General features: G+C 40.2%; 1 protein-coding gene across 1 annotated transcript; it reads right to left on the bottom strand.

Annotated features, from left to right (window-relative positions):
- Nucleotides 1-112: 112 nt before the first annotated feature.
- LOC112228885 (spermine synthase) lies at nucleotides 113-15,148 on the bottom strand. Its single transcript, XM_024394618.2, has 11 exons — nucleotides 14,817-15,148; nucleotides 13,621-13,741; nucleotides 5,664-5,751; nucleotides 5,342-5,406; nucleotides 5,017-5,192; nucleotides 3,033-3,187; nucleotides 2,514-2,603; nucleotides 2,257-2,371; nucleotides 1,947-2,026; nucleotides 1,410-1,525; nucleotides 113-1,281 (listed from the first exon to the last, which is right to left on the bottom strand). The coding sequence occupies exons 1-11, from the start codon at nucleotides 14,860-14,862 to the stop codon at nucleotides 1,251-1,253; spliced, it is 1,083 nt and encodes a 360-aa protein (XP_024250386.1). The 5' UTR covers nucleotides 14,863-15,148; the 3' UTR covers nucleotides 113-1,250.
- Between the last annotated feature and the right edge of the window lie 1,724 nt (nucleotides 15,149-16,872).

Consider the following 16,872-nt stretch of genomic DNA (forward strand, 5'->3'; position numbering starts at 1 on the left):
TTAGTTGGAACTGAAATTGTCAGTCAGATTAGCTAGCAATCCAAGATGTTAAAACTATCCGATACACTATGGAAAATCAAACATTTCCCTGCAAAATAAAGAAACCAAATACTTTATTCTCCAACTCGTTTTAATAGCAGGTAGTCACTGCTGAACATACATTTTTTTTCCAGTGGGATAAAACAGCATTTGGTGAAATAATATCCAATAAATAAATTTAACAAAGCACCACAATAATCATCAAAAGGCATGAATGTGCACTGTGTATATGGTAAGCTACATTCAATAAAACTTTCCTTTTCCAGCACATGCACCAAACAGAATTTTAGACCAATTTAAAACAAAGTATGTAAAAATAAATCATTACAAGCAAGAAACCGCCACAAAGGAGGACCCTTTTCCCTTTTAAAAACACGTTCGGACACTTCAGCCTCAATGGGCAGGGTCACACTGCCTTTTCAACATCTTGACAAGCACCTGTAATCAAAATCACACTCACGCCACAGTTACAACAGAAGAGGAAAAACAATCACACAAACAGACATTCAGTTGAAACTATGGGGAGCACATATTCTATCACACAATCAGAACCCAAAAGCTATTGGTTGGTGCTGCTTTTATAACCCAAATGTGAAAAGTAACCCAGAGGGACAGGTGCATAAAGTGTGTCAATACTTGCCTGGTCCCAGACCTGTCTGGGATTTAGACTTCTCTGACTATAGCCTGGTCCCAGATCTCTATGAGCTTCAGGCAACTCCTCAGGAGTATTGTTGCCCTTTCAAACATGTATAAGACATGTAACATGTATGGCATGACAAAAATAGTCAGAGAAGTCTAAAGCCCAGACAGGTCTGGGACCAGGCTATAGTCAGAGAAGTCTAAAGCCCAGACAGGTCTGGGACCAGCTATAGAAATGCTGAGTCATCCTCTACAGTAGGTTTCAGTGTATCCAGTGGTAGCAGCCCCACAGCTCTCCCTGGAGCACATATGCAAAAACAGCCCAACTCAAAATATCCAATTAACAGAAATACAATCTCTTGCAAGTTTAGACATAAAATTATAAAACCAACATCTAAAAAGAGTTTGAGAGTTGGACTTAGAAGGATAAAAAATAAAATAAACGGTGTGAGTAGAGATTTTGTTTTTTTTCGGGGGGTCTTATCGCCCCTCAGTGCGATAGCGGATCATGGGTGGGGGGGACAGTTTTCACATTCCGGCAGGCAGGGCTTGAATGGGAGAGAGGGAGCTCTTTACTTCTTCCAAACGGTGTAGAAAACCCACCTGAGTCAGTCCGTTAAGGAGAATTGCATGCAAACAACCACACGTCTCTGTATGAATGTTCAACCATGTCTGGCTGTAAATGACAGGAGTGTCTGATAATGACAACATTTTTTTTTTTAGAAGGATACAGTTCCATATAAGAGGGCACACAAACCACCTCCTTGGAAAAGTCCACAGGACATGAGAGCCTTCCCAGCTGTTCCTCATAGAGAGCCAGTGCCTCAGTCAGATTTGCACAGTTTCCCTGAGGACACACAACTCAGGGTTAAAACATGGACCAGATGTGACAAAATATATGTATCATTAAAAACTTCACACTAGGATAAACTTCTCTCATGAACAACAGACTAAAGAGGCTCCTGAGTGGTGCAGCGGTCTACGGCACTGCAATGCTAGAGGCGTCATTACAGACCCTGGTTCGATTCAGACCCTGGTTCGATTCAGACCCTGGTTCGATTCAGACCCTGGTTCGATTCCAGGCTGTATCACAACCGGCCGTGATTGGGAGTCCCATAGGGCGGCGCACAATTGGCCCAGTGTCGTCCGGTTTAAGGTTTGGCCGGGGTAGGCCGTCATTATAAATTAGAATTTGTCCTTAACTGACTTGACTAGTTAGTAGAGTGACTGTGTGAAGCATTCAGCTAATATGAGAAAGGCAGTTTTACCTGTGTGAAGTACTTCCCAGTAGGACGCAGTACTTTGATTGAAAGATCCAAGATGAGCTGTAGGAACTCCCATGTAGAGTCTGAGACAGAGTAAACCATCTGTCAATCAATTATGTGAGTGAGCAATATAAACCTATTTCCTCCTATCCAAGAAACAGTTTAACATTACACTGTCCACATCCTAAATCAGATCAATACTTTGCGATGAGGTACAATGCAGTTCCTCTTTACATGAGCCATACCGGTTTTCATCAATATACAGTTAGAAATTCATGTCCAAGAGAACAGCACGAGAGCATCTGTCACTCACCCTCCTCTGGCGCTGTGGAGATAGGAACTGCTGTGAGGTCATTGATGACGTAATCAAACGTCTTCCCTTCCTCCACATACTTTTTCAGAACCGGAACACAGTCCTCCACCAACACCTGGAAATACAGTCACGGTAACCCCTTGTAGTAACATAAAAGACCATACAGACCGGTTCAATCCTTTCAAGAGTAGTGGGCAAATGACAAACGTTCCATCTCTTCTAAGGAAAAGTGCAATAGACAGCACTGTCATCCTCACCTGGTAACAGTCTCCCTTCAGGTTGTCCAGAACACTTCCACAAGCCTTCCTCATGTGCGTCCTGCACCCATCAATCACCATTTGGTCGATGTAGACACTTTGTCAAGGCATTACAAACCAGACATAGATCACAGACCAGACATAGATCACAGACCAGACATAGATCACAGACCAGACATAGATCACAGACCAGACATAGATCACAGACCAGACATAGATCACAGACCAGACATAGATCACAGACCAGACATAGATCACAGACCAGACATAGATCACAGACCAGACATAGATCACAGACCAGACATAGATCACAGACCAGACATAGATCACAGACCAGACATAGATCACAGACCAGACATAGATCACAGACCAGACATAGATCACAGACCAGAGTTCTACCGGGTTATGTCTAAAAAAAAAAAAAATGCTCAAAGGTTAAATAGTTTTCGGTGCAAATCACTGAAGCAATATGTTAACTGGGCACAGAGGGAAGTGACAGACGGCGTCCTGAAAGGATATCTCCACCATGGTGATCATCTTTGGCTTGAGTTTGACGGCCTCAGCGAGGATTCCTCCATCACCGCCTCCTAAGATCAGCACCTCCTTTCCTGTATAGTTCTCTTTCCCTCTGCCCATGATAGCCTGGGTGTAGGGCAGGTCACTCTCTGCCAGATCTGCCATATAATTACATCATCATTAGATATGCCATTACTGAAACCCAGTCAAAATGTTCATCTTAATTAGATTCAGATTTCAAATCATTAAAAAATTACAATAGAGACCTCAATTACAGTAAATAACAATTATAAAAGTAAATATAAATTAATGATATACGTGAGCAGTAAGTGATGGAATAATTCTCAAATTATATCTTAAAAAGGGACAGTTCACACAAATATCACATTAGCTTCCTTACCTTGTATGCAGTCTATGGTCAAGGTAAGACATGTTTTAGATTTCCCTGGCAGTTTTCAAATGCTAATGTTTTAGTATTTGTTGGACAAATCCCATTTAAGTCATGCATTTCTCACACATGTCCAATTAATCAGAAAGTATGTCAAATGTATTGTGAATGTCAACAAAAATCATGTATAGATGATTAGAACATGTGTGGAAAAACACTAATGACTTAAATGGGATGTGCCACAAACGCTAAAACGAGAGCATTTGGAAACAGTGCCCGGGAAATTAAACCAAAGCCTGGATTGGCGTCATACCTCATCCATAGACTGCTTACAGAGTAAGGAAACCAATATGTCATTTTAGTGAACTATCCCGTTAAATCACGGCCGTAGGAATCAAAGTACAGAGTTGAGTGGTTGGAAATCCCGCTCATTGCTTACGGTGTTTGCGCACCGGAGCTCCACATCCTTTCCAACCGCTCCAAACTCCAAACGTTTAAAAAAAAAACATCTATTTTTGTGTCTACCTGGACCTATAATATGATTTTGAAGTATTGAAACCAAACTTGATGATTTCAATGAAATCATATGGACAGGGATCCTAATAAGTATTCATATATTATTAAGCCTATTATTTCAGGACTATGGCCTACAAATACATACATTGTGAAGCATTTGCGAGTTCGACACACTAGGCTGGCAGGGACATTATAGGGCTCAGCATTTAAACATTAGTCTATAAATTGCACATATGGGCTGCGACTTACTTAGAATTAAATGAAAAATGCTTTATTAGGCTCAGTCTACAGTCTTTAAATTTTGAAACACGAGTTTGGTCAGAGTCTGTCTTCAGGCTCATACGATGGTGCCTGGAGAGCAGGACAGCAGTGGAGAATATCCTCTCCATACTTGCAGAACCACTGGGGATGCTAAACACCCTTCGAAACACTCTAGCCAGGCTGGACAGGGATGCAGTTATATTTTTATTTAGGTAGGCCTAAAAGGTTTAGGCAAAATAAACAGAAAGCTCCTTGAAAGAGGTAATATGCTAGGCCTATTGGGCAAACATCAATGATAGCCTTATCATATAGATAATAGAACGAAAATTAACAAAACTTAAAGAGATCTGATTTTAAATTTAAAATAAAAAAATTTAAAAAGTGTTTTACACTTTGCTACAATGACACTTAGCTAGCTACCTACCTCCTTCCTTCCTCATGTGCACGTAGTAAGTACACCCTCATGCTTTCGGGATATGGCTTTTCAGATTCCACAATGATTCTTTAGTTGTGGACACTACATCACCGCACTCCCTCTCTTGCTCTTGGTCCTCCTCATCTTTGTAAGTCACCTTGATTTTGCACCTGTGTGTTTAATCGGTTTCTCTATGAAAATATTTAGCAAACTCCATGACAGTAGCTAAAGCAAGGGTCTATAGCAGCACACAAGTAGCCTACAAATGCTTGCTGGGCCAGGCATGCCCTCCGCGAAATTGGAACAGGTGAGAAGGCTGACGCTCCAGCCTTTGGGAAACTCGCTCCGTGCTCCAATCATATTGGACACGCTCACATACTCTGGTAGGAATGTTATATTTTACTTACTAACATCCCCATTGAGGATCAGGATATTGCCAAACTGCTGTGAGTGCAAGATCTTTATGTTCTGGTATGCAGAGTCCTCATCGTATACAACCCGATCAATGTCATACTCCACCAGTCTGCCGTCGGCTGTGGGCCAGTATCGATCAACAGCTGCACCTCGTGTCAGAGCTGGGAGCCTGGGGAAGGAGGGGGGGAATAGTCTAAATCATGTTCATGGTGACAGGGTAATCACGTCACACTACAGCTTGTGTAGCTCTCCAGTCATCACACAACAAGGCCACTAGTCAGATCATCCACCACAGATCATCCACCACTCGGGGCTTACCTCTTGACCCCCCTAATGTTTCCATGTAGGAGACTTTTTAGCTTCTTTTCCAGTGCATTCAAAAGCTGAGTGAAAAAAAGAAAAATCATATTTATTATGTTGCATATCCCAATGTTACATTAAGCAAAATATCCTAAATGTCAAAATAGTCCAAAGGCCTATGGTCAAGTGTTGCTGTAACGAACTCATGGAAGGGTGTCTTACTAAGGGCATTCTGAAGGTCTGTTAAATAGTATATAATTTTGTTTTTATATTTCCGTTATTGTGATTGGATATTAGCAGGTCCAGTGCAAAGACAATTGTTTTTCCTCTCGTCACCTACATTATCTACTTGTGCAATGTTATCTCCTTCACAACACTGCAGATCAACGGTAACCAGACCTTGGGAGTGCACACGCAGAATAACCAACCTGAAAAGAGAGACAGAGAGAAAGAAGTGCAGAGTTAAAGTGAGGGGGAGAATAGCATTGATTCTAGGCTATAACTTCTCACTCACTTCTCCTTAAACCTAGAGCTCATGATTAGCAGATATCCTATAGGCTATGGCATGATAGGGAGGAGGTGAGGGCCCTCGGAGTGTGGTGTCAGGAAAATAACCTCACACTCAACGTCAACAAAACTAAGGAGATGATTGTGGACTTCAGGAAACAGCAGAGGGAACACCCCCCCATCCACATCGATGGAACAGTAGTGGAGAGGGTAGCAAGTTTTAAGTTCCTCGGCATGAAAGACAAACTGAATTGGTCCACTCACACAGACAGCATCGTGAGGAAGGCGCAGCAGCGCCTCTTCAACCTCAGGAGGCTGAAGAAATTCGGCTTGTCACCAAAAGCACTCACAAACTTCTACAGATGCACAATCGAGAGCATCCTGGCGGGCTGTATCACCGCCTGGTATGGCAACTGCACCGCCCTCATAAGGCTCTCCAGAGGGTAGTGAGGTCTGCACAACGCATCACCGGGGGCAAACTACCTGCCCTCCAGGACACCTACACCACCCGATGCTTATAAAGATCATCAAGGACATCAACCACCCGAGCCACTGCCTGTTCACCCCGCTGTCATCCAGAAGGCGAGGTCAGTACAGGTGCATCAAAGCTGGGACCGAGAGACTGAAAAACAGCTTCTATCTCAAGGCCATCAGACTGTTAAACAGCCACCACTAACATTGAGTGGCTAAACACACTGTCAATGACACTGACTCTACTCCAGCCACTTTAATCATGGGAATTGATGGGAAATTATGTAAATATATCACTAGCCACTTTAAACAATGCTACCTTATATAATGTTACTTACCCTACATTGTTCATCTCATTGATGCATACGTTGATACTGTACTCTATATCATCGACTGCATCCTTATGTAATACATGTATCACTAGCCACTTTAACTATGCCACTTGGTTTACATACTTATCTCATATGTATATACTGTACTCGATATCATCTACTGTATCTTGCCTATGCTGCTCTGTACCATCACTCATTCATATATCCTTATGTACATATTCTTTATCCCCTTACACTGTGTATAAGACAGTAGTTTTTTTTGGGAATTGTTAGTTAGATTACTTGCTCGTTATTACTGCATTGTCGGAACTAGAAGCACAAGCATTTCGCTACACTCGCATTAACATCTGCTAACCATGTGTATGTGACAAATAAAATTTGATTTGATGATTTGATTTGATGATACAGGTTGTGACCTATTATTGACCTAACCTTTCTGAAAGCACAGTGGAGAGCCAGGGGCAGCTGAAGGTTGAGCATTTTATCCAAAATGGTGTGTTGTGTTGCTGCGGGCAGCCATATTCATGCAGGCTTAGGCCCACACAATGCCTCACCAGCTGTGTTTACCACTCACCACACAAAACAGGAAGCAGCAAAGCCCTTTGATCCGATACACAAAGCCACTAAAGGGCCATGCGTTCAACTGAACGAAAGCCATTGTTGTACCAATGATACACTTAACTGGCCAATCAATGGTCTTCCTAAAGGATGTCTGACCACTGTAACACACCCGGTGTTTTCATTGGACAGTCTGGGTATTGGTAAAAAAAGAACTGGGATTTTACAAATTCCTCACACACATTAAATATTTCTCAATTACAACATTTTTGTGCAGCCTGTATAGCCTTCCCTTTCATCCCGACTAACCGTGACAGATAACTGCTGTTAGAGTATTTGCTGAGGTAATATTACACTGTTGAGCTAACTACATTGTTTGGAATTTCAATTTTGTGATGATCTAAGAGGTTATCTACCAATACAGTTCAGATAAGTCATTTCCATGTAAAAAAGGACCCATGAGCACCAACAAGTGAAGTTTATAAGAGCAGAGCACATTTGGTGTCAATTGAAAAGTCAATATTTTGGGGAAATGAAGGCATTGATACGTTTTTCAACCATTTTCCATCCTAAAAATAAGGAATAAGCAAGCAAAGGCTTTGATTTCTGGTCACACAGATGAAAAAAAAAAATGTTTTTTCTTTTTAATTACTAGAAAAAGTCCTAAGGTATTAGAAATACATTAAAACACAATCATGTTGAAGTCCCCTGCCAACAAATATCAACATTTATATTTCGTTTTACAGAAATTATATGCTTTCTGTAAAAGCTTATGAAATTGCCATTCCGTTATCAACATCTTTATATTTTCGAATTTCTCTACCTCGTGAGGAAGTTCACAGGAGTTAAAAATAAATAAAGACAGTCGCACTCTATATATATAAACTCCCAGTCATTTATTGGGTAATGCACCAACGTTTCAGCATCACTATGCCTTCTTTAAGGTCTGAAAAGGGCATGATGTGGAAACGTTGGTAGTTAAACTCCCAGTCATTTATTGGGTAATGCACCAACGTTTCAGCATCACTATGCCTTCTTTAAGGTCTGAAAAGGGCATGATGTGGAAACGTTGGTAGTTAAACTCCCAGTCATTTATTTGGTTAACATACATACGAGAGAATGTGGAACTATTTTTTTTATAGCTTACAGTTTATTCGCTGTTAGCACCTCTACACAAAATATTTTCTATTGGTGTGCATGCTTTTAATTATAGGTTCACAGAAGTAACAAGTAAAAGTAGACCTACCAATTAGGTAGTGTTTTTACTGCTAACAATTTGGTTTACGAATAAGTGATTGAAATGCGCCACTGTTACTAAATCAGGCACAACACGTCATTTCAATATGGAAATGTGGGTAATATTTGGTTGGGAAATTTATCAACGAGATTTCAACCTTCATTCACCCATTCAAAAAGACAGACAGAAGTTTGGGCATTCAACAATGTGTTATCACTATGGTTTCAACCATCTAAAAACACAATCAAATTCCAATGGAAAAACAATGTTGGATTTTTGGTTAAGTTGTCATCTAAATGCATTATCACTGTGCTTTCAACCATTTAAAAGCACAGCAAAATTCAAATGGGATTATTATATATTAAAATGGGAATACAAAATGTCAGATATTTTGTATTACAGTCAGAACTTTACATACACTTAGTTTGGAGTCATTAAAACTCATTTTTCAACCACTCCACAAATGTATTGTTGACAAACTATAGTTTTGGCAACTCGGTTAGGACATCTACTTTGTGCATGACAAGTAATTTTTCTAACTATTGTTTACAGACAGATTATTTCACTGTATCACAATTCCAGTGGTCAGAAGTTTACATACACTAAGTTAACTGTGCCTTTCAACAGCTTGGAAAAATCCAGAAAATGATGTCATGGCTTTAGAAGCTTCTAATTGGCATCATTTGAGTCAATTGGAGGTTTACCTGTGGATGTATTTCAATGCCTACCTTCAAACTCAATGCCTCTTTGCATGACAACATTGGGAAAATCAAAAGAAATCAGCCAAGACCTAAAAAATATTTTTAAAAATTGTAGACCTCCACAAGTCTAGTTCATCTTTGGGAGCAATTTCCATACAGCTGAAGATACCACGTTCATCTGTACAAACAATAGTACGCAAGTATAAACACCATGGGACCACGCAGCCGTCATAACGCTCAAGAAGGACATGCATTCTGTCTCCTAGAGATGAACGTACTTTGGTGCGAAAAGTGCAAATAAATCCCAGAACAACAGCAAAGGACCTTGTGAAGATGCTGGATGAAACGGGTACATAAGTATCTATAGCCACAGTAAAACGAGTCATATATCAACATAACCTGAATGGCCGCTCAGCAAGGAAGAAGCCACAGCTCCAGAATCGCCATAAAAAAGCCAGACTACAGTTTGCAACTGCACATGGGCACAAAGATCGTACTTTTTGGAGAAATGTCCTCTGGTCTGATGAAGAAAAAAAATAGAACTGTTTGGACATAATGACCATCTTTATGTTTGGAGGAAAAAGGGGGAGGCTTGCAAGCCAAAGTACACCATCCCAACCATGAAGCTCGGGGGTGGCAGCATCATGTTGTGGGGGTTCTTTGCTACAGGAGGGCATGGTGCACTTCACAAAACAGATGGCAGCATGAGGAAGGAAAATTATGTGGATATATTGAAGAAACATCAAGACATCAGTCAGGAAGTTGAAGCTTGGTCGCATACTTCCACAGTTGTGGCAAAATGGCTAAAGGACAACAAAGTCAAGGTATTGGAGTGGCCATCACAAAGCCCTGACCTCAATCCTATAGAACATTTGTGGGCAGAACTGAAAAGGCGTGTGAGAGCAAGGAGGCCTACAAACCTGACTCGGTTACACCAGCTCTGTCAGGAGGAATGGGAAGCTTGTGGAAGGCTACTTGAAACGTTTGACCCAAGTTCAACAATTTAAAGGCAATGTTACCAAATACTAATTCAGTGTATGTAAACGCCTGACCCATTGGGAATGTGAAGAATGAAATAAAAGCTGAAATAAATCACTCTACTATTATTCTGACATTTCACATTCGTAAAATAAAGTGGTGATCCTAAATGACCTAAGACAGGGAATTTTTACTAGGATTAAATGTTAGGAATTGTGGAAAAACTGAGTTTAAATGTATTTGGCTAAGGTGTAAACTTCTGACTTCAACTGTATACGTCAACTTAATGAGTTATCACTGTGCTTCAGCTAATAGCACAACCAAGATTCCTTGCAGAATATGATCGCATAGGAAGACATGTAATAGTTACAGTAAGCTAACCTCAAAATGTGGCCATGGATGCATTACTCATTTTTAAAGGTTGAATAAATACTGTTACATTCAGGGGTGAAAGTAAATTTCATGTCTTACCGGTATGGGACCAAGTGTATATATAGTCATAGATTCGCATAAGGAACACATTCATTTACGGCGTTTGTGTCCGATTGTCAAACAATCACTCCAAAGCTGCTCCTGTTGGCTAGCCATGCACGTTTGTCCACTCACAAAATAATTCCAGCATCTCAAAAGTGCACCTGCAATTTGATGAATGGAAAGAGAATTATGTTACAAAACAATCTAATAGTGTAATGACATTCGGCGATTGTCATTAGGCTCACTATGCTTGTAGTATGAATTGATGCATCCACTGCTGTAAACTACACATGCACGTCTCAATCTCAGCCACTTAGCTCCGCCTTACTGTTTAACAAAAGTATCATTGAATTATGTTTGGTTGACAAACACAACCAAAAATCAACATTTAAAGCATATGTAATGCTTGGATAGTTTCATGTGAGCTACTGGCTTAATCCTAATCAGTATTAAAGTTAAAGGATAGGACTAAATCAAACTTGATTTAAAGCTACAATATGTAACTTTTGGGTGGACTCAACCAAATTCACATAGAAATGATAGTTATAGATCTGTCACTCATTGAAAGCAAGCCTAAGAAGCAGCAGATCAATTTCTTCAGTTTTGTACACCAGCTTCAAACAGCTGAAAATACATTTTTGGTTATGTAAAATATGTTTCAGAGCAGTTTAGATGGTACAAGTTAAGTTCCTTCTGCATACACATCACTGACAAACTGAAATGGCAACACATGGGGGGCAAACTCCCTTCCCTCCAGGACACCTACAGCACCCAATGTCTCAGGAAGGCCAAAAAGATCATTAAAGACAACAACCACCCGAGCCACTGCCCGTTCACCCCGCTATCATCCAGAAGGCGAGGTCAATACAGGTGCATCAGACAGCTTCCATCTCAAGGCCATCAGACTGTTAAATAGCCATGACTAGCACAGAGGCTGGTGCCTATATACATAGACTTGAAATCCCTGGCCACTTTAATAAACGGAGAACACTAGTCACTTCATTATTTTACATATCTTGCATTACTCATATGTATATACTGTATCTTAGTCTATGCCGCTCTGACATTGCTCGTCCATATATTTATATATTCTTAATAACATTCCTTTACTTAGATGTGGGTATTGGGGTATGTTGTGATTGTTGTTAGATATTACTGCACTGTCGGAGCTAGAAAACACAAGCATTTCGCTACACCCACAATAACACCTGCTAAACACTTGTATGTGACAAATAACATTTGATTTGATTTACAAGTATTCCCTACACAATGACTGCTTGTTTTGGCACACAAACTGAAATAAAGCGAACTATTCACATTTTTTTAAGCCTTGAGACATGGATTGTGCATGTTTTCCATTCTGAGTGTGAATGGGCAAAACAGAAGTGCGTTTGAGTGGGTGTGTTAGCAAGAGCCTGGCGCACAGGTTTGTGTAAAAGAACTGCAACGCTGCTGGGTTTGTCATGCGCAACAGTCTCCCGTGTGTATCAACAATGGTCCACCACCTAAAGGACATCCAGCCAACTTCACACAATTGTGGGAAGCATTGGAGTCAACATGAGCCAGCATCCCTGTGGAACACTTTCAACACCTTATAGAGTCCATGCCCTGAGAAATTGAGGTTGTTCTGAGGGCCCACTCTGGTCTTGGCATGTGTACTCCAGTCAACAGCTCGCAGATACAGTGCGTGTAGGCTACCTACATGAGATTACAAAATGGACAATTGAGCTAAATTTTATTTTGTCACACGGCAGTCAAGCATCGATCATCACGTCACCAGAATAAGACCCTCAATATTTATTGGAAAGGAGCATCAAGCTCATCATCATGCACGTTCACCACCCTGCCAAGTTCATTATAACTTATTTCATCTGTAGCCTAATAAACCGCATGCTTTCCCGAGTCGTAGTGGTTGGACCACACAACATATTTTTGCGTGACTCCAAATTTACTTCAATATGATGGTTGTTATTTCGATGTTCAGAACCTACCGTCTCTAGCGCATTTTGTTTTGTCGACATTTGTAAAGTTTACCGACAAATGTCCTGTTTCCATCAGGCCTGTCGTGACATTCTTTTATTCAACATGTACTTTACTTGCACAAAAAAGGTTGGATGGAAATGTGATTATAGAAATAGATTTATATTAGGAAGCAGTGGAAAGCAACATCGTTCTAGTTTGGAACAATCTGTTGACTGCATTTGACCTAACAGAACAGCATGCAAACGTATGGTGAGCATGCATAATAAAATGTTCTACCTTTGTGTAACAATTCATGACATTTATAATTAGGCCTTTTTGTATCGTACAGATCAAGGACTCATGATGTCATTCTGTTGCTGGGTGTTGACCTTCTTCTATTCACTTACTGTAGTTCAATAACCAAAATAGATTTTTTTCAAACTCAAGGTGTCACATCTTTCCTTCTGCCGACATCTTTGGATCTTAATTTTGAGTAGATATTTAACCAAGTTTTTGAAAAACGTAGTCACAAACTGAGGGAGATTTAACTGTCATTCTGTTACCAAACTTTGCATCTTCACCTCAAGAAAATGTGTTTCAGCAACATTTTCCGAGGCAATTGTTAAACGTAGACTTTTGCATATACATAGGTTTATGGTTTGTTAAACTTTGCAATCAATGTTTTTGTTTGGCAAACATTTTAAAGTGAAAAGGTGAGTGTGTCACATGGAAATGTCCATACATGAACTAGTGGCACCCTGCCCTACGGAGTGCCTAAAAAAAAAAATCCTTCAATCCCATTTTATCTTTGAAGATTGTAACCATGATCACATAATCTTCAATTCAATAACCCCTGTTGAAGCATAGTATGGTAGCTTGTTATCAATAGTTTGAATACATCCCCATTGACTGTCTCATGTGCTTTTTTTTATGTCTTATTATTATTATTATTATTATTATTATTATTATTATTATTATTATTATTATAATAGCACTGACTTAAAAAAAAAAACTTAATCTACAAAATATATTGATTGTGACATAAATAATGACAGTGTTGATTGAACTGGTGCCTACCTGCCATTCTTGCCAATGAAGGTAGCAAGGTATCCATGTCCCTCAGTGTCATGAACAGTCTCTGTCATTTCCTGCTCTTGAAATATAGAATGCAGCCCACGCACAGTCGAAGGACAGTCAGCTAAACAGAATAGGAGAGGGGTATATATGGTGAGAACACAGTTATGACCGCAACAACCCCCTCGTGAAATTCCTCCTCCAGACAGAATCACAGATAATGGCCCATTCTCCCAAGAGGGCAGTGCCAGACTCATTTCTGTCTAGCCTGATTGATGACTGAACTGGACGGGAGAAGTAGGCTATAGCTCAGACATCTCGGTGTTTCACAGCTCCTAATGTGAGTAGGCCTGCTAGGTAAGGGATTAGCCCTGGGAGCCTCTTCCAACCCCAACTAAACAGAATGTATCAGGTGTGTTCGAGAGTGCCAATGACTGCAGTCCCTGTGCAGGTTTAAGTAGGTGTTATCTTCCTAGGTAAATACGAATGGGTTTCTTACTGCACACACCGGAACTGTATCTTGTAACAACCACCTATAATAGTTGGCGAAAATTACGAATAATTTAAAGTGCTATGCAGCACAATGCAAAGAAAATGTTGGCAGTAGCCTAATTTAACTAGAAAATTGATCGTGCAAGGCTTTTAACAGTGAGTGGCTATGGATATCATACCGATTATTGGCCATTGGGACCTTGTACGTTATTGATGGCTAGCCTCATCAATAAGCATGGTCACCATTGTTTAGCTAGTCGCAGTTTGACTGTCCAGTCACGCAGACAGGCGCAGCAGCAGACACATGGCTTTGCTAATCTAGTTAGCTTGCTAGCAACTGCACGAAAGGTCATATTACCCGTTTGCATGTCAATCTGCTGGCAACCAGTGACTTGGAATTATGCTACCTAACTAGCTATCAAGATAGCGGATGCCATTTAGCTAGAAATATTCTTACTCAGTTAACGAGTTATGTCCTCGGAGAACCCCCTCACCCCCACTAATCGTGCATAGCTAGCTAGCTATATTATGCAAGTATATTGGACAGACTGCGCGTATTGTCAACGATTAGCTAGCTAACATACAGTAAGTAGTTAGCTAGATGCGGAAAGACAACGGCCCATGTCCTGTAGTGCAACCTGGTCTCAAGAGCATATTTCGTGCTGAAACCGTTCGTAGTCTAACGAATGCACGTGTGTGCAATTTACCTGGCGCTGAGAGGTTGAAGTCGAGGGTGTAATGTCGCAGTGCCATGACTGGGTACAGCCGTCAGCCATGCCTGGAGTAGGCAGCCGGTGTGAAAACGGAGTTTGCCTGTGGAGACTGAAGGAAGGGCCTTGATCGTACTGCCAGTACCGCTGCTGCTGTTTGAGTGAGAGGGTTTTCTACAACGCAGACTGGTGGGCTCGCAAGGGGGATGGTCCGATGACTCTGTGGCTAGTCTACCTCGTGCTTTGTTCAGACTGGGTCTACAGTAGGCTTCCTGTGAGTTGGGCAGAGAAAGACCTGTTCCCAAACTAACTTTTTTTTTTTTTTTTAGCTATTTATTGAGATTAAAGGCCCAGTGCAGTCAAAAACGTTTTCTATATATATTTTCACACTGAGGTTGGATTAATAATATGAAAATAATGATAATTAAGAACACCTGAAATGTCAGCCTGTTTTGGTGGGATGGAGTTTTGGCCTGCCTGGTGACCTCATCAGGCGGTAAACTAGTAAATAGACCAATAAGAAAAAGATCTGCCAATAACAGCTACTTTTATTTTTCCCTTCCCCACTCAGACCACTGCCAGACAGTCCTAGGACAATTTTTGCTTCAGAAATGGCTCTTTGCAAAGAAGCTATTTTTTGTTTTTTGGGGAGAATTTTTATGGAAAACAATCAAACAATCAAATCAAACAACTGTTACCCAGAAATCATTTGATATTGAGATACAAATGTTTATTAAAAATGTTTATTTAATTTAGTGTAATGAAACTAGAGATTTAGCTGAGTAGTCTAAGCAGTTGATTTCTTATGTATTTCATCTCAGTGCTTGGGAAGTGAACTGTTTTGACTAATCAAAAATGTCCTTTTGATACAAAGATCCTGGTTAAATGGGGGAGATTTTGGAGATTTCAGATAAATAATAACAGAAGAGAAAGCTTCCATTCCCGCTGAAAGGTGACTTCAAGCTGTGTGGCTCTTAGACGTAAAAAATGAATACAACAAATCTGCAATTTCGGTGTGTTTGATGAAAACACTTGCAGCCCACATCTTGAAATTAGATTAAGTAATCCAACATGTAATTGGCTATTTTTAAGAATGTAATTGTAATCTGATTAGGGCCACACATTTAAGTAATCTGGGTTGATTAGTTACTTAGTTTTCGTAATCTGATTACATTATAATCCTTGTTACATGTAATCTGTTATAGTGTCGCGTGGACGTCCTTCCAAGTCCTGTCTCGTTCACTCGACTATTGAAATTTTGGAAAACTTCACTATTGGATTTGGCGTTTGAATGGGAGTGCTGGCATTCAGCAATAATGAACATGTTTAGTTTTAGTGGAGATCCCTCAATAATCATTCTCACTATAGCACATTGGTAATAGTCAGAGACAAATAAACTGAGTGGACAAAACATTAAGAACACCTTCCTAATATTGAGTTGAATCTTCCGGCGCTCGTTTACAGTGAACACTGAGACTGTACCCTTACAGTTTTAGGCATTAGACTATTGTGGCTATTTGAGCATAATGTAGGCCTACCAACAAAACCAATGGAACAAATCCCATAACACTTTCACATGGAAATAGCTTTTGATTTCTATGATATAGCCTACAGTAGCCTATATGTGGCCTCCATTGCATGAGACTTTTAAAAACGTTTTTACATCATGAAGGGCTTGACATTATTTTTTTACTTGGTTTGTAACACCATGAGCCAAATAAGTGACTGTAAATTGCAAAGTAATGTGTTGTATGATGCAAGAAACCACTTTACAAAACAAAATGAATTATTATTACCATAGAGAGAATTAGACCATGTAGGCTTCTTCTATTGGCTTATTTGCGTCTTCAATCATGTCTCAAAATACAACACTGCCCCATTAAGACATAAGCTTTTTACCTGACTGGCTTTTCAAAGACAGCTTGAAATGTAGCCTAAGCCTAAACGATTTGTGCTTTGTAGGAAGCAGTAATTCCCCATTGCTGACCTATACTTATCTATAACTGGGCTAATAACTAGCAAAGAATATCAACAAATTTGCACCAGCACAGCG

This window comes from Oncorhynchus tshawytscha, linkage group LG30 (assembly GCF_018296145.1).
Source record: "Oncorhynchus tshawytscha isolate Ot180627B linkage group LG30, Otsh_v2.0, whole genome shotgun sequence".
NCBI lineage: Eukaryota > Metazoa > Chordata > Actinopteri > Salmoniformes > Salmonidae > Oncorhynchus > Oncorhynchus tshawytscha.